The sequence below is a fragment of the Eretmochelys imbricata genome, chromosome 9, assembly GCF_965152235.1.
Source record: "Eretmochelys imbricata isolate rEreImb1 chromosome 9, rEreImb1.hap1, whole genome shotgun sequence".
NCBI lineage: Eukaryota > Metazoa > Chordata > Testudines > Cheloniidae > Eretmochelys > Eretmochelys imbricata.
The window spans coordinates 33,601,455-33,618,515 of NC_135580.1; the positions used below are offsets into that span (position 1 = coordinate 33,601,455).

The 17,061-nt window shown below is 41.0% G+C and overlaps 1 protein-coding gene across 1 annotated transcript in view; it reads left to right on the forward strand.

The window, feature by feature from the left end:
* The window catches only part of DNER (delta/notch like EGF repeat containing), a 277,010-nt gene extending 260,532 nt beyond the window's left edge, over window positions 1–16,478 (forward strand). Inside the window, exons 12-13 of the mRNA XM_077826768.1 lie at window positions 8,583–8,829; window positions 16,367–16,478. Coding sequence (XP_077682894.1) covers window positions 8,583–8,829; window positions 16,367–16,478 — 359 coding nt within the window. The remainder of the gene's footprint in view (window positions 1–8,582; window positions 8,830–16,366) is intronic.
* Window positions 16,479–17,061: the final 583 nt, after the last annotated feature.

Below are 17,061 nucleotides of genomic sequence, written 5' to 3' on the forward strand. Positions count from 1 at the left end.
GAAGCCCTTTTAGAACCTGTTGTCCCTCATGGGACAACTCACCACTGGGCCTGATTTCAGAGACTCCTATTGACTTCAGCTGGAGCTGCAGAAGAACAGCACGTCTGAAAAGCAGGCCCTATGTTTATGCTTCACTGAGGCCTTGTTTTTGGTTGTTGACAGCACTTCTGTCTCCTTTACTGGGAAGTTTAATGGTATATTTGCCCATTTCACTGTTCACATACTACAGTGAAGGATCCCTTCCAAATATCAGATAGTTACTCAGATTGATTTAAGGGCTTGAAGCTGCCCAGTGCAGTTGCAGACTATTGCATGAATAAGTGCAAGATAAAAAGTAATGAACTCAGAAGGTACTCAGGAGAATCCCATCCTGCATTAGTGAGAACCTGGCAGAATATCACAAAGTTACTCCTACTGGAATAAAGCCAAAGAAGTATATGTGTAGTTAAGCTCCTCTATAATAGGGGGGATCATATTTTGGACCATGTCTCCTTAGATATGCCCACTTTCCACCCAAACCCTTTTCTTTTTAAATCCTGTGCTCTTGAGACTGATTTCTACGCAGGCAGTACCTAAAGCTCAACCTTACTTCTACTCACATGTCACCTCTGCTCACCCTTCTGTTGGAGCGCAATCACTCCATACTTTTTATCATGTAAGCATTTGCTAGATTAAGGCCTAAATCTATGCATTTGTTGTTCGTGAATTCAGTTCATTGATTAATCATAGGACAGCACAAATACAAACCATTAAAGACACAGTGTTGATGATATCAACCACTTCAAGGGCCAAATTATGTTTGGTCTCTGTACAAAGTTTTCCTTGCCATCTTGGGTCCTTTTGCATGGTCTCTTGCAATCCTTTGATTTCTGCTTCTGGATAGCACTGCTAGCCACTCCCAAGATAGTAAATCCATTGTGTGTCTCACCTTTGATTTGCAGACAGTGCATGCTGCCTGTTTGAAGGCAGTGCATGCTGCAGTCCGGGGAGCTTTTAGGTGCAGTGCCTTCTACAGGTCCTCTTATAGAATTGCTTCTGCGAGGCAGAGATGAGCCTTCAATAGGTCTGTGAGGCCTGCTCAGGCATAGTGATACCTGAACTGGGCACATCTATGTAATCAGTAAGGCAATGCCATTCTGAGTGACTGCAGCTTCCTTATGTGGTAGGCAGTGGGCTGACAGAAAAATGATTTTAATTCCTTGAGACATGCAATAATCCTCTAGAAATGCATTCCCTGGAGTACCTTGATATAATAATTGCATTACTATTATGGAATGGAATGAAAATACATAAAAGGAAGACAGGCAGAGCTATGTACTTACTGGGCACTGCAAAGCTGAGCTATGAAATGAGCAGCATCTGTTCAGGGATCCTCCTTTTTATCCAGACTTCTAGATCCACTGAGGGCTAGGTCCTCAGGTAGAGTCCTGCATGTATCAGCACAAGGGGAAAAGCGATGAGCAGGACTGAGAGCAAGGGAAGCCTCCTCTGCTGCACATCTGAAAAATTATTCCTGCCTGATCAGAGAAGAAAGCTTTTGAGGGGAATTTATTGCTAAGGGTACATCTACACAGCAAAAAAAAGTATATTCTTAACTCAGGGTACCTAACTCAGGTTCAAATAGCAATGAAGACAGCAACTCAGCTTTTAACTGCATTAGTAGCTTGAGTTCAACCCCAGGCTCTTCTATAGGCTTTACCTTAAGGTGCTAATCCAAGTTAAATGCACAGTTGGTGTGTCTTCACTGCTATCTTAACTAGATCCGAGTTAAGAACACACCTTTTTTTGCAGTGTAGAGATATATTATGTGCCTGATTAGCAAGATGAGATTCATGCCTAGGCCCATGATTCTAAGACATCCACTCTACTTATTTACCCATTTGTAAGTAAGGGGGCAGGTGCACACAGAGCTTAGACCTCATTCTGCTCAGTGGGGAGAACTGTCTCTCGGCTTAACCCTGCTTGCACTCAGACATGGAAATCAATGGGAGTCTTGTCATTGTCTTCAGTGGGTTGTGCATTTCACCCCAGTTGTGTCCTGGATGGTCGAGGACTGATCTTCACATTATATCCCTGGCTTCCTTAAGCATTGCCTTCACCAGCAGTAACCCCTCGTTGGATCTCTTCTATAGCAGCTACATTCACTGATGACGCTTACTACTGCTGTATAGTGAGACTTACTGTGTTAGTGTGTTTCATAGTTCCACTGACAGGGCCTAGGCCAATAGCCATGTCTGTCTTCCACCCCATTCTCACCAGTGGTGGCCCTATGGACATCTGAATGTTAATGACTTGGATAATATCACCTGCTGATGCTGCAATCAGGAGCCTATAGCAATTTACCTGCCATGTTAATGTTTAGAAAATAGATTTATACTATTAGGTACTGTAAATCATCTCTTCTGGTCTTCAAACAACCCCTCCAATCTTGCCAAGTCCATCATTGGAAGCAAGCTCCCCACTGACCAGGACCCACCAACACCAAGCCATAAGAACAGTCTGCAGGTTTTGCATCTTTCTCCACTGCCACCGTGATAAATACCCCCCACAACACACCTTTTAAGATACCTGTGTACTACACAGGCCTATCACAAAATAAGGTGTACCTCATCCAGTGCACTAAATGCCTCTGTAACAACTATGTGGGTGAAACAAGACAATCACTATATTCTCTAATGAACTCACACAGAAAAATGATAAAAGACAAAAACACCCTATTGGCGGCAGGCGAACATTTTTCACAAAACGATCACTCCATATATAACCTCTCAGTCCTTGTCCTCAAAGAAAACTTGCACACCATCTTCAAGAGATGAGCCTGGGAACTTAAATTTGTAACTTTGTTAGACACTAAACATCAATAAAGACACTGGATTTGTAGTTCATTGCAGCAATCTATACCATACTAACCGTCCTTGGTCCTATGACGGCAGAGGTATGGCCTCTTACAACATGTTAACGCCTCATGCTAAACAATCTGTTCCATCTTGCATTTAGCTGTGGCACTCTGAGTACCTTTCCCAGACCTGAAGAAGAGCTCTGTGTAAGTTTGAAAGCTTATGTCTTTCACCAACAGCAGTTGGTCAAATAAAAGATATTACCTCACCCACCTTGCCTCTGCAAATAACATGTCATTTATAGGGCACCTGCCTAGAAAACCTACGTGTGGCACTTTACAACAGTCAAACATAAATATAATACAAACCAAAAAAGTTCAGCACTTGGTGTAAAGCTACAGAATTAAACTTATACCTTAAAAACATTTAAACTTAGAAAAGAAAAAAAGCCAGGATTTCAGCTTGTATATAAAGGATTACCAGAATAAATCTGGATGGATTTCTGAAGAAATCTTTTTTCAGAATAGCATTGAAAACACTTGATCTTCAATAGAGTTTTCAAAAGAGCCGTGTACCTCAGGGAACTCCTTTTCTCTGTCTTTGAGTTGTCTAAGAAATGACTAAATGGTTAGAGGCCAAGTGCAATTCGTAGTATGCCTACAAAAGAAAAGGGCCACATTCAAACTTGGTATAAACGGGCATGACTCAGGGCTTGTGTACATTTAAAACACGACAGTGGCACAGCTGCAGTGCTTCAGGATAGACACTATTTACACTGGTGGAAGAGGTTGTCCTGTCAGCATAGATAATCTACCTCCCTAGCGGTAGCTAGGTTAATGGAAGAATGTTTCCATTGACCTAGTGCTGTCTACACAAGGACTTAGGTTGGCTTAATTATGCTGCTCAGGAGTGTGGATTTTTCATACCCCTGACCAGTGTAATTAAACCAACCTAATTTTCTAGTGCAGACCAGGCCTCAGTTGACTTGACTGGAGTTGATCCTATTGTTCATTGTCTCAGTTTGGCCCATTGATTTTTATATGTCAACTAACCTGCCTCCATTTCAGCAGTGTATACCTCCTTGTCAGAGCCAAGAGGACCATCCATCAGACAGCCTCAGCCGTTTCCACATACTGACACACTGGAAATTAAATTCACCACCGAAGCACTAGCTTCATGTGATTGATCCACCCTCCTGACCTGATTGACTCAAAAATGCGATGAAGTCGAGTTCCAGACTTTCACAGGAGATGGAGTGTGGTGGTGTAACTCAGCCACATTCCTAAACTGATCCAGCCTTGCCTTTTATGATGAGCTGCTGTTAATCAGAAAGGAGGCTGGTGAGATTGTGCATTACTTCATCCTTTTGCAGAGAAACTGTCTAAAATTGGCAGCTCCACATCCAGTGCAGCTTTTTCACAACGGATCCAACTATCTGTTACACTGGGGTTATTGTTTTTACAGGTATTTCAGGGTTAAGGCTCTTCAACTACCTGTTAAACTGTATCCTTTAACTACCTTCCAAATATTCTCCAGTCAGTCAATTCAGCAAGAAATAATTTGCCTCCCAATGAAACCCCACATTTATATCATCATTTTGTGGTCTTTCCCAGTGACAGCAGTGTCTACTGAAAAACAATGGAATTAAAAATAAATCCTAGAGGGACACTGCAACCAACCTGAGTTACACAAGAGAAAAATTTTTCCACTAAAATTAAATACTCTTGGCCAATGAGGATAATGTAAGATTAAAGTTTGCAACTATGTGTAAAATTGTCCATTTATAAACCACTTAGTGCCTGCACATTATCTTTCAGCACTAATATCTTTTCAGATTCTACGGATATGGATAATCAGCAAGGAAAGTTAAATGATAGTATTACTCAGAGAAAATCATTCACAGGGTAATCCTAGGAGTATATATGTATATGTCATAATCTACAATCTTACTGAATCTTATCATGGTTGCTGTGGCAACTGAGAAGATCATAAATTTGAGTCACAACCACTTTCTTCTTAACCTTTGGAATATGTGCCATGCATCTTTCAGATTCTATCTATGGAAAAAGAACAGAAGAAATTCCTCACATCCTTATCATCCAGAGATTGAAGACAGTAGGTCAGAATCAGGTTTTCCTTGCCTCCAGTGGAGATGTATCTGCTGACATTAGGTCTGAATTTGGCCGAGTATATTTTACAATCTGACAGAACAGTGTCTGATAGATGTGCTATGGAGCAAAAACAAAGGCTTTTCCAAAACTGAAATAAACTTCATACAGCTGGGCAATTTTATTCACTAGCCAGCAGAGAACATTACAATATTAAATCCTTAAAAACAGTACATAACTAAATGCTTTGTGGTCGGGATTGATCAGAATTTCAGGGTTCTGTGCAAAAGCAAATACAAACAAGCAGCCTTGAAAGCTTTCTCACCTATACAAAGGGTACAAGATAATCTGAGCAAACACAAACTTGAGGAAATAGTGGCATCAATCTTTCATCATCTCCACAGAAACAAAGAACACTGCCCATTTACTTCCCTCTCAACCTGTCACTGAGCTGTCCTACCCGATGTTATAACCTCACTATTTCCTTGCACCATTGTCCAAGTGATTTTTGTCTACCCTGTAGCCTCCTTTTGTACCACTGCTATACATAGTCAATCAGTAATCAGGACTCTGTCCCCAGATGCCACCCAGCAGATGAGCTCCTAAAATCAGTCATCTATTGGCAATAGCAACTCTTTGACATAATAAATAAGTCCACAATCCCACCAACCCCAGAGTATCTTATTAAGTGCTTTGTCCCAGTCTGGTTTTAAGTACTCAGTGGGCCATTTGAGGATGGTGGATGGAATGTGACATGGCAGGTTCAATCGTGAAGTGAAAATAAATTATAGACACAGTGTCAGACTTCTGCGTCCAAATGGATCTCCATTCATTGAGATTGAGCACTGGTGCCAAGCCATTTACAATTCCTGCAGGAGCCATGAAGACATTCAGTACTATTGTAGAAATTGTGGGGGGGGAAAAAACCGCAAATCCCACCCTTAACATTTTAAAAGATTGCCAAGAGTTTACAACAGATGGGGTAGAGGTGATATTCAGTTGGAGGTAGTTTGACCAGTGATAGAAATCACCAGATTTGAGGACGACAAACAAGCAATGGAAGATTCAAATCTTCCAGTCAGTTTAGATATCAACAGTAACTTGATGAATGGAGATGGAGCAGATAAGATACAAAATGTCACCTCTAGACTAAGGGCTTAGTCCTTTATTTAAGGTACCATCCTGTAAGAAAACCACATGAGGCATTCAGCCTCAGAGAGGATGCAAAGGGGTTGCACAGCCTATGCCTGCTCGGTACTGTAATTCATTTATCAGGTCCAGGGTTCTCCCTGCAATGTGATCAGCTAGTTCTGTACGTGTAGGGGGCTAAAACCAGGATCTCACCTCCTTATCCCTTTGGAGCACCCCAGAGGAGTAAGGAAGGGAGCAGCTTTTCCCCTTGAGCACAGGGACTGCAATTGTGGTGGATCCTTCCACCTCCTCGCCCTCGTGTACCTTTGTAAGGGCTAGGAGCAGTCTGGCCCTAAATGAATCTTTGACTGTATTATAAAACAAAATCTATTTATTTAGAGTCTAATCACCCAACATAAAACATGCAGAGACTCAGTACTGTTTATGTGGTTTTTCTTGATGATTATATAGCTGAAATGAAGTGGAAATGTTTTGATGCAAAAATAATAGGCTTGTGTTCAAAGGCATCAGTCTAATGTGAGGATACACCAGGGCTACGCTATCTCCTGATCTGGATCTCACACACGGAGTACTGAAATGCTTTCTTTGCAAGTGAATCCTGCTTATTTTATCAAGGCAGACAACTGTAGTCTCCCAGAACGTGTAGCTGAGATTTAAGAACTGTTCTTTTTTGCTTCCTTGGGTAGAAAGTATGGGAAGCTCAGGACTTGGATTGCCTATAATCAAGTACAGTCTACTTGTTTATGGCTGCATATTGCACTGCTTGAAAGACTTAATAGTTTAATAGTTGGGTCTTTAATTTTTTGCAAACCCTTTGAGATATATGCTCGCAAATCAGTGAGAAACTTTCTCCACACAGGAACCTCTTTTACCAGTATTTCCAGCTGCTTTGCCCTGCAGGAGTCCTTTAAATTATTTAATTGTGTCCAAGAATGATTCTTTTTTTTTTTTGCAAGTGAAGTAATAGTAGCAACTGTTGGTTTTAAAGTGCTACATAAAAGTGAGTGTCTCAAAGCTGTTGAGTGAGAATAATCTCCATCACTGGAGATTTTTGTGGGAACTCTGTCACTAGAGATTTTTTAGGGCAGGTTAGACAATCATCTGTCAGAGATGGTCTAGATAATACTTAGTCCTGCCTTGAGCACAGAGACTCTCAAGGTCCCTTCCAAGCCTACAATTCTCTGATTCCAAGAAGATCTGGAGGTCTGCTCTGGAAGTAAATATAAATCACTGCCGATAATACTGGCTGATGAGACAAATATTGGCAGAATGGTAAATAATGATGAGGACAGGGTAAGTCATATAGAGTGATCTGGTAAGCTGGACCCATTCAAACAAAATGTATTTTGATACAGTCACATGCAAGGTCATAAATCTAAGAGTGCAAGTCATACCTACAGAATGGGGAACTGTATCCTGGAAAACAGTGACTCTGAAAAGGATTTTAGGGGTCATAGTTGACAAGCAACTCAATATGAGTCGTCCCCCAACCTCCGCCATGAACTGATGTGGCAAAAAGGGCAAATGCAATCTTTGGATGTATAAACGAGGGGAATAGTGAATAGAAGTAGAGAGGTGATTTTACCTTTGTATATAGCATTGGTGACGCCAACACTGGATACAGTTCTGGTGTCCCCTTTTTTTTAAACAGCTGTTGAAAAATTTGTGAGGATGCAGAAAAGAGCCACAAAAATTATTCAAGAGCTAGAGAAAATGCCTTACAGCAAAAGACTTACAGAACTCAATCTGTTTGAGAGGTGATTTGTTTATAGTGTAGAAGTACATTCACAAGGAGAGAATATCAGGTACCAAAGGGCTTTAATTTGGCTGAGAAAGGCAGAAGAAGAAGCAATGACCAGAAGTTAAAGACAGACAAATTCAAATGAGAAGTCAGGCATCAATTTTTAACAGTGAGGGTGATAAACCATTGGACAAACTACCAAGGGAAATGGTGGATTCTCTCTCTCTTGCAGTCTTCAGATCAAGACAGAATGCCTTTCTGGATTCAGTCAAACACAAGGCTCAATGCCAGGGTAGCTGTGTGGAATTCTGTGACCTTTGTTTTAAATAGAAGAGCAGACTAGGAGATGTAATTTCCTTCTGACTTTGAAAGCTATGAATAAACGATGAAAGTATAGATGGGAAAATGGAGGGCTCAAGGCTGTAGAGAAAATCAGTGGCAGAGCCAATAATGAGAACCCTGCTCTTGTATCTATTGCAACTGATGATCATCAATCAGCAGTTACAGAGCCAACTAAAATCAAAATTATCTTTCAGATTTTGTGATATTGGTATTTACAGCATGTTAAATACAGCTATGTCCAAGGCAGAGCCTCAAATGTAAAATATAATTTTAAAGTAGAATATCATTAACAACAGAAGTCTGTACAGAAATGTTGGAAATGAATGCACCCAAAACTTCTATTCAACAGGAAGGAAATAAATAATAATTTCATTTTTGTATTTATTTATGTATTATTGCTAGATCTGCAGTGGAAGTCTGGGCACATGGCAGAGAGTCTAACGAACATGCCTCGTCATTCCCTCTACATCATAATTGGAGCCCTTTGTGTCGCATTTGTCCTAATGCTGATCATTCTGATTGTGGGGATATGTCGCATAAGCCGCATTGAATACCAAGGCTCTTCCAGGCCAGCCTATGAGGAGTTCTACAATTGTAGAAGCATTGACAGTGAATTTAGTAGTGCAATTGCTTCTATCCGACATGCCAGGTTTGTTGTGGGGAAAGGGAAAGTAAATGGAATCTCTTTGCTATATCTACTTCAAATTCCTGTGTAGTAGCACAGCATCAGCCAATTGCTATTGACAAATATGAAGGCTGTACTGCTTCCAAATTAGAAATATCGCATTGTTTTAATTGCTCATCATTATATCTGGGCTGCAATCTGGTCTCAGTTAAACAGTGAGAATCAAGTGCCACTCCATTGAAGGCAGTAGAGTTCTGGATTTACACAGTGTAACTGAGAGCTGAATCTGTCCCTTTACATCAGTCTGTAAGGTGTTTCCGTTTGGGAAGTGTGCAAGTATTTTTTTTTATTTTGTAAGTTTTTATTCTTCTTGTTATATTTACACATTTCAAAATCTACATATCAAAATTCCATACTTTATCATCCATGTACTTTGGGTAATAATGAATAATGCATTTGGGAACGTTTTATTTGTTTTGTTGCATATATTTTTCAAAATTATTTTGACACCTAGCAAAACAAAACAAAATTCCTAAATAATCATCAAAATGCCAGGGGTTGATATCTTGTGTGTGATTAAATCATTGGACCAGGACTCAGGCAATCTGGGTTCAGTGCCCACCTCTGCCACAGATTCGTGGTGTGACCTTGTTCTGTGCCTCTGTTTTTCCATCCACTAAATGGGTATAAGTCTTATCTGCCTCGCAAGAATATTGTGAGGATAAATCCTTTAATAGTTGTGAGACAGTCAAATACCATTGCGCTAGATGCCCAAGAAGAAGATAGATTAATTTGAAAAGGTTTTTAAAAGAAAGTTGCATGCATTTTGTTCAGTGCAGCAGTCTAAATATAATTAAAACATTTCACACCAACTACAATGAGTAAATTGTATTTGAGATTAAAATGTGTAGTTTAGAACTGCTATTTGTGAGATAGTAATGGCAGGTATCTTGCTGATACTATCAGCATAGCAGGCCATTGTATTAGTCTATAAATCAGTTTCCATCCTGCTCCTATGCCAGGAGTGGGCAAACTTTTTGACCCAAAGGCCACATCTGGATGGGGAAATTGTATGCAGGACCATGAATGTAGGGCTGGGACAGGGGGTTGGGGTGCAGGAGAGAGTGTGGGGTGTGGGAGGGGGTGTGGTGCGCAGGAAGGAGCTCAGGGCAAGGGGTTGGGGTACAGGGTGCAGGAGTGGGCTCAGCAGGGGGTTGGGGTGCAGGATGCGGCAGGGGGCTCAGGGCAGGGGGTTAGAGACTCAGAGCAGGGGATTGGCATGCAGAAGGGGTGCGGAGTGCAGGAGGGGGCTCAGGGCAGGGGATTGGGGTGCAGGAGGGGTGTGGCAGGGGGCTCAGGGCAGGGGTTTAGGGGGCTCAGGGCAGGGGGTTGAAGTGTGAGGTGCAGGAGGGGTTCAGGGTACGGGCTCTGGCCCAGTGCACAGCGGGGCTAAGGCAGGATCCCTGCCTGCCCTGGCCCCGCGCCAATCCCAGAAGTGGCCAACGCGTCCAGCAGTGGCTCCTGGGAGTGGGGTGGAGCAGGCGGCTCTGCTGCACACTGCCTTTGCCTGCAGGTACCACCCCCAAAGCTCCCATTGGTTGCGGTTCCCCATTCCTGGCCAATGGGAGCTGCAGGGGGCAGTCCCTGCAGGCAAAGGCAGCGCACTGAGCCCTCTGCCTCTCTCCCGCAAGGGCTGCAGGGACGTGGTGATGGCAGCTTCCGGGAGTGGTGCGGCGCCAGGGCAGGCAGGGAGCCTGCCTTAGTCCCGCTGCACCATGGGGCTGGCAATCCCATGGGCTGGATTGAAAGCCCTGATGAGCCAGATCCAGCTCGCGGGCCATAGTTTGCCCTCCCTTGTCCTATGCTGATGTAACAAACAGCTGTTTAAAGTAGGTGTGTGTATAAACTGAATATTTAATTTCAGTAGGCAGCCAAATAAGAACTGGAAATGGTGTATGCCTGCAGCTAAAATGGAAGCCAAATAATGGACAGAACAGTTAATGATACAGTCACATGTATCGGATGTGATCATTTACTGCAGCAGGGTGTTAGTGATAAAAGTCAGTGCTAGTAATCACAGATTAAAGTAGACAGGAACTCCTTATCTTGTTTGCTCACCATGGCTGTTTCTTGGCTCCTGACTTTCCAGAGTACCCCACCTTTCCTTTCACGGCTACTCCTCCTGCCTGGGGCCTGGGCTCCCCTCAGCGGTTTTCTAGTGCTCTGCCCTTCTTGTTGAAAATGCTCTAACTATGCCTGTCTACTACCTGCTAGGAGCCATACACCAGTCAAGGATTGCTGAAGTGAAGCCTTTGGTTTTAGAACAAATTGATAAATTAAACAGCAATAAGTCACCAGGACCAGACGGTATTCACCCAAGAGTTCTGAAGGAACTCAAATGTGAAATTGCAGAACTACTATCTGTAGTCTATCATTTAAATCAGCTTCTATACCAGATGACTGGAGGATAGCTAATGTGATGCCAATTTTAAAAAAAGGGCTCCAGAGGTGATCCCAGCAATTACAGGCCTGTAAGCCTGACTTCAGTACCAGGCAAACTAGCTGAAACTGTAATAAAGAAAAATATTGTCAGACATACAGATGAACATAATTTGTTGAGGAAGAGTCACCATGGTTTTAGTAAAGGGAAATCATGCCTCACCAATCTACTAGAATTCTCTGCGGGGGTCAACAAGCATGTGGACCAAGGGGACCCAGTGGATATAGTGTACTTGGATTCTCAGAAAGCCTTTGACAAGGTCCCTCACCAAAGGCTCTTATGCAAAGTAAGCTGCCACGGGATAAGAGAGAAGGTGCTCTCATGGACTGGTAACTGATTAAAAGATAGGAAACAAAGGTATAAATGGTCAGTTTTCAGAATGGAGAGAGGTAAATAGTGGTGTCCCCCAGGGGTCTGTTCTGGGTCCAGTCCTATTCAACATATTCATAAATGATCTGGAAAAGGGGGTAAACAGTGAGGTGGTAAAATTTGCAGATAATACAAAATTACTAAAGATAGTTAAGACCCAGGTAGACTGAGCAAAGAGCTACAAACAGATCTCTCAAAATTGGGTGACTGGGCAACAAAATGGCAGATGAAATTTAATGTTGATAAATGCAAAGAAATTCACATTGGAAAGCATAATCCCATCCCAACTATATATATAAAATGATGGGGTCTAAATTAGCTGTTACCACTCAAAAAAGAGATCTTGGAGTCGTGGATAGTTCTCGGAAAATATCCACTCAATGTGCAGCGACAGTCAAAAAGCAAACAGAATGCTGGGAATAATCAAGAAAGGGATAGATAATAGGACAGAAAATATCATGTTGCCTCTCTATAAATCCATGGTATGCCCACATCTAGAATATTGTGTCCAGATGTGGTCACCATATCTCAAAAAAGATATATTGGAATTGGAAAAGGTTCAGAAAAGTGCAACAAAAATGATTAGGGGTATGGAACGGCTTCCGTATGAGGAGAGATTAATAAGACTGGGACTTTTCAGCTTGGAAAAGGGACGGTTAAGGGAGATATGATTGAGGTTTATAAAATCATGACTGGTGTAGAGAAAGTAGATAAGGAAGTGTTGTTTACTACTTCTCATCACACAAGGACTAGGGGTTACCAAATGAAATTAATAGGCAGCAGGTTTAAAACAAATAAAAGGAAGTATTTCTTCACACAACGCACAGTCAACCTGTGGAACTCCTTGCAGGGGATGTTGTAAAGGCCAAGAGTATAACAGGGTTCAAAAAAGAACTAGATAAATTCATGGAGGATAGGTCCATCAGTGGCTATTAGCTAGGATGGGGAGGAATCGTGTCGCTAGCTTCTGTTTGTCAGAAGCTGGGAATGAGTGACAGGAGATGGATCACTCGATGATTACCTATTCTGTTCATTCCCTCTGGGGCACCTGGCACTGTCCACTGTCGGAAGAGAGGATACTGGGTTAGATGGACCTTTGGTCTGATCCAGTAGGGCTCTTCTTATGTACTCTGGCTATGCCCCTTTCCTGTTCCTGGTTAGAGAACTGAAAGAGTATTTACTCTCATCCACATTCTTCTAATAACTGGAACCGTTAGTATGCCAGGCAAAAGGATGATTTAGCAATGGTGTGGTTGGTGGCCATATTTTCCCAATTTTTTATATTGTTCATTCTCTGTGCAACAGTATTTTCCCAGATGTAAGGAGAAGTGGACATTGGTGACATTTAAAGAGAATCCTGAGGCCTTGTACACAACAGGGATATGCGACCCAAATAAAAATTGTCCCAGCTGTTGGTGCTGTTCTTAGCAGCTGAATGTTTCAGCACAGTGTTTGGAGTGTCCCAAGTATTGCTCATCCCCTTTCTTGGGACTTCCTTCCCTACCCTAACTAGCGTCTCCTGCACTGGAAGCTTAGGGACCCCTAACCCTATGGGTTGTAGGGCCTCCTCTTCCTTTGATGTTATCTTGGGTGGGGAGGGGGTTGCCTGATGGCTGGAATCTTTCTTCTGCTCCTTTATCTTCAAGGGGTACTAGATGTTCACTCCCCCACCACCCTCTTTGGGTATAGAGAGGAAGGTGTATGGTGAGGTAACTGCTTCTCCTGCTCCAGGGGTGGGCAGAGGGCACTTAGTGGTTCAATGCCCCAATCTAAAGGCTTTTTTATAAGCTCATTCACCTTGACTCAAACTATTTTCACTGCAAGTTGTTGATGGATGTGATTGAAAAGGTGAAACAGTGCTGCTGTCAGACTTTTCAAATCTTGGGACCTGGACTTTTTGTTGGAGGTCTTTCCTTTAGCTATGTGACCTGCTCTGAATTAATCTCTGCATAGTGCCAAGGAACACCTTTTAGTAAAACCAGTGAGAGTCAAGGTGAATGAGCTCATAAAAAAGCTTTTAGATTGGGGCTCCATTCATACTGGTTTTTGAAGCCCGCATTCAGTAGTTAAGAAAAAGAGAGAATGCCAGAACCTGTAAATAAAAAGGATTTTTATTTGCACCTTTGTGAAATATATTCTAGTTAATGTCAATGAAAAGGAATGTTTGAATTGCAAATAATATTTGTGTGCTGCCAAAAACGGAAAATGAGAAATAAATCATTTGATGCTATATAAATATCTACTATGCAGCTGCCATGCTGGTACTTTTCTAAGATTTAGTGTGCAGACTTCAGTCTTTATTTCTGTTTCAGAAGATAGAAAGCAGTATAAATTGGTGCTCCCAGAACAACAGAGGAATCACAATTTCACAGTTGTCTTTTACACAGACGTGTGTATATATATTGAGACTACCAAGGCCTACATTTTCAAAAGTGACTTATTTTAGGTGTTCAACCTGAGACATATTAAAGGGGCCTGTTTTCAAAGAACAGGTTCTCAGCGCTTTCTGAAAATCAGGTTCCTTTTAAGGTGTCACAGTTTGGACACACGATCACTACTCACTTTGGAAAATATAGGCCTTGATATTCTTTATATACACATATGTGGGTGGATGTCAAATGAAGGGTGTATTTTTACAGTGTGAAATTTTTTTTAGAATCAATAGCAGGTACATGTTCAGGAAATAGTAGACTTCTATCACATAACATTGTCAATCTTTTTTGTCATCTGCAGCCTTTGTTGGTGATGATTTTCTTTTCTTCCAAGTCATTGATAAAAATGTTAAATGGCATAGAACCAAGAGCTGATCGCTGCGGGACTCCACTAGAAGCACACCTGCTCCATGATGATTCCCCATTTATAGTTACATTTTGAGACCTCTGAGTAATATATTAACTAGCTGTAGTGTTATAAGCAGAGCCTGGCTGATCAAAGGCATGTGGTCTATCATCTAGAAGGCTCATCCAGGCCACAAACAATTAGTATAGGTGCCGTGGTCTTGTCTTAGCGTGTGCTAGTCAACCATGGCCCACCCTGATCTTCACAGGAGAATGGATCTTTCATTGTACAAGGTGTGCAACCAGTAGTATGCTCTCAGCATCTGCAGTGTGCTTCTGTCAAAAAAGGGCAGGATGTCACCATAAATCACCAGAGAGTTTTCATCTTCTTTCATGCCTATTAAAAGATCTGCATCTTTAACTCCCGCTGAAAATGATAGAGGAGGAAATGGTTCAGAAATTCATCTTTATCGTATTGATTAGTAACGTGCCATAAGAGTGCTTGGTTCCACAGATCCTGGAATATCAACTAAAGCACAGATTCATCCCTGGTGAAGTCAGTGGCCCAAATATATTTAACTTTGTGTATAATATGGAAGAAAGCTGTCAGTCATAAAGTAAAAACAAGTTTTTCACTCTAGGCTTGTTGAGAATTGGACTATTTTCCTTGCATGAGATTTGCATCATTCAAATTATAGGATTTCCACCCATCTTGGTTGGTGCAATTCACCAAAAACAGCCATGAACTAAATCAGGAGAACGGGGAAATTGTATACAATTCTTTAAACAATATGGGATTGGTTTTTGTTTTAGCCTAAATAATTTCTTCAGAACATCACTTCTAAGTCACAATTTCCAGCCTGAATAGCTTACAGTAGTGGAGACACGCTGGTTACCTTTTCCAGACCTGAGGAAGAACTCTGTGAAGCTTGCAGGCTTGCCCCTTCTACCAGCATAAGTTGGTCCAATAAAAGATATTATCTCACCCACCTTGTTTTTTTCAGTAGTAGAGCTAACATGTCATATGCATGAAGGGAACTAAATGGGAATCTAAAATTAGAGGAATTCCTTGTATATTAATTGAGAGGCCTTCTATTTCACTTTCAGAGTCTTATGTGGTGGAGCCCTGTAAGGAAAATAGACTTGAGGTCTTTTCTATCTCTTTATCTCTATGATTCTATTTCTTTATTTAAAGCTCCTAGTTACTTACAACTATTTCTGAAGGCATTTTTTCTATAGTCAGGTCATATCTACAGCATATTTTTTACCTAACATTTTAATAAGTGTTCATGAGAGTGATTCACTAAAAGGCATTAATGTTTTATCGGCATTCCAAACTTTTATAGAATCTTGGCAGTTTCAACCTGACTCTCTAATGGATATATCTAGTCAGCAAAACTGTACCAGCTGAATTATTTGACACTTTGTCTGCCAGTTCACAATTCAACCTGACTATACAGTTTTATCTATTTCCAGATGGCAAATAGGAAGACAAAAAAACAATGAACAGTGTGTGACAACTGTGACAAATGACATCAGGGAACCTCAATGTTGTTTGGAAATTCTGGGCCCATTGTAGTCAGTGGGTGCTTCTCCACTGATTTCACCAGAGCTAGGATTTCACCCTTAGTATCTGATTTTGATTCTATTGAATTCAGGGGTAAAACCTCCAATGACTTGGAGGTACAGAATCTGTTCCTTGCTCTTTTTAGGGCTTGGTTTCTGGGTTCCATATAGTTCAAACATTCCTTCTGTGTTTTTACTGTTGATTGCAAGAAATACTGCAATATGGTTTAGAATTTACAGTTTTCCCCTAAAGATTTTTCTGACAGGGAGCCATGAATCAGTGGATTATTACAATTAACATGTATGTACTTCTGTTTATCACCAAAGTCCTTTTTTCCCCTTCTTTTAGGTTTGGAAAGAAATCCCGACCTGCAATGTATGATGCAACCCCCATTGCTTATGAAGATTACAGCCCTGATGACAAACCTTTGGTCACGCTAATTAAAACAAAAGATTTGTAATCGACTGTATCTTTTTCTGATTATTTTTCAAAAAGATGGGCTACTAAATTAATTTAAATATTTTTAAGAAGAAGAAAGCGTGAGAAATTTAAAATGTTAAATGTTCCAGAATTTTCTGTAGAATATTTAAGAACTAATTTTCTGCAGCTTTTAGTCTGAAAAAATATTTTAAAACTTAGTGTTTGAAATTCATGGATTACATTTTAATGTACCTTCAACTCTATAAATTGTTAGCTTATAATAGTGTGTGTTTTTTCATGGTAGACATTATTAATAAACCCAGATGAAATTCTGTGGTTGTTACAGAACAGAATACAGTAAGCTTAATCAATGAACAGTTCCTTTTTGACATCTCAGTGCCAGCTTTCTCGGTAGAGATAGGAAAAAGTGAAAAATAATATGATGCATAATATATCCATTAATTAAAAAAAAAGTCTAAAATGTTTGTGTTGTGAAAAAGAAATTAGTAACATTTATTATTCCTAACCTGAATGAATTAGCTTTTGCCTTATTCTGTGCATGGATAGATAACCTATTTCTGCATTATTATCTGGAAGTTGCTGACACATACTTTTGAGTTGAT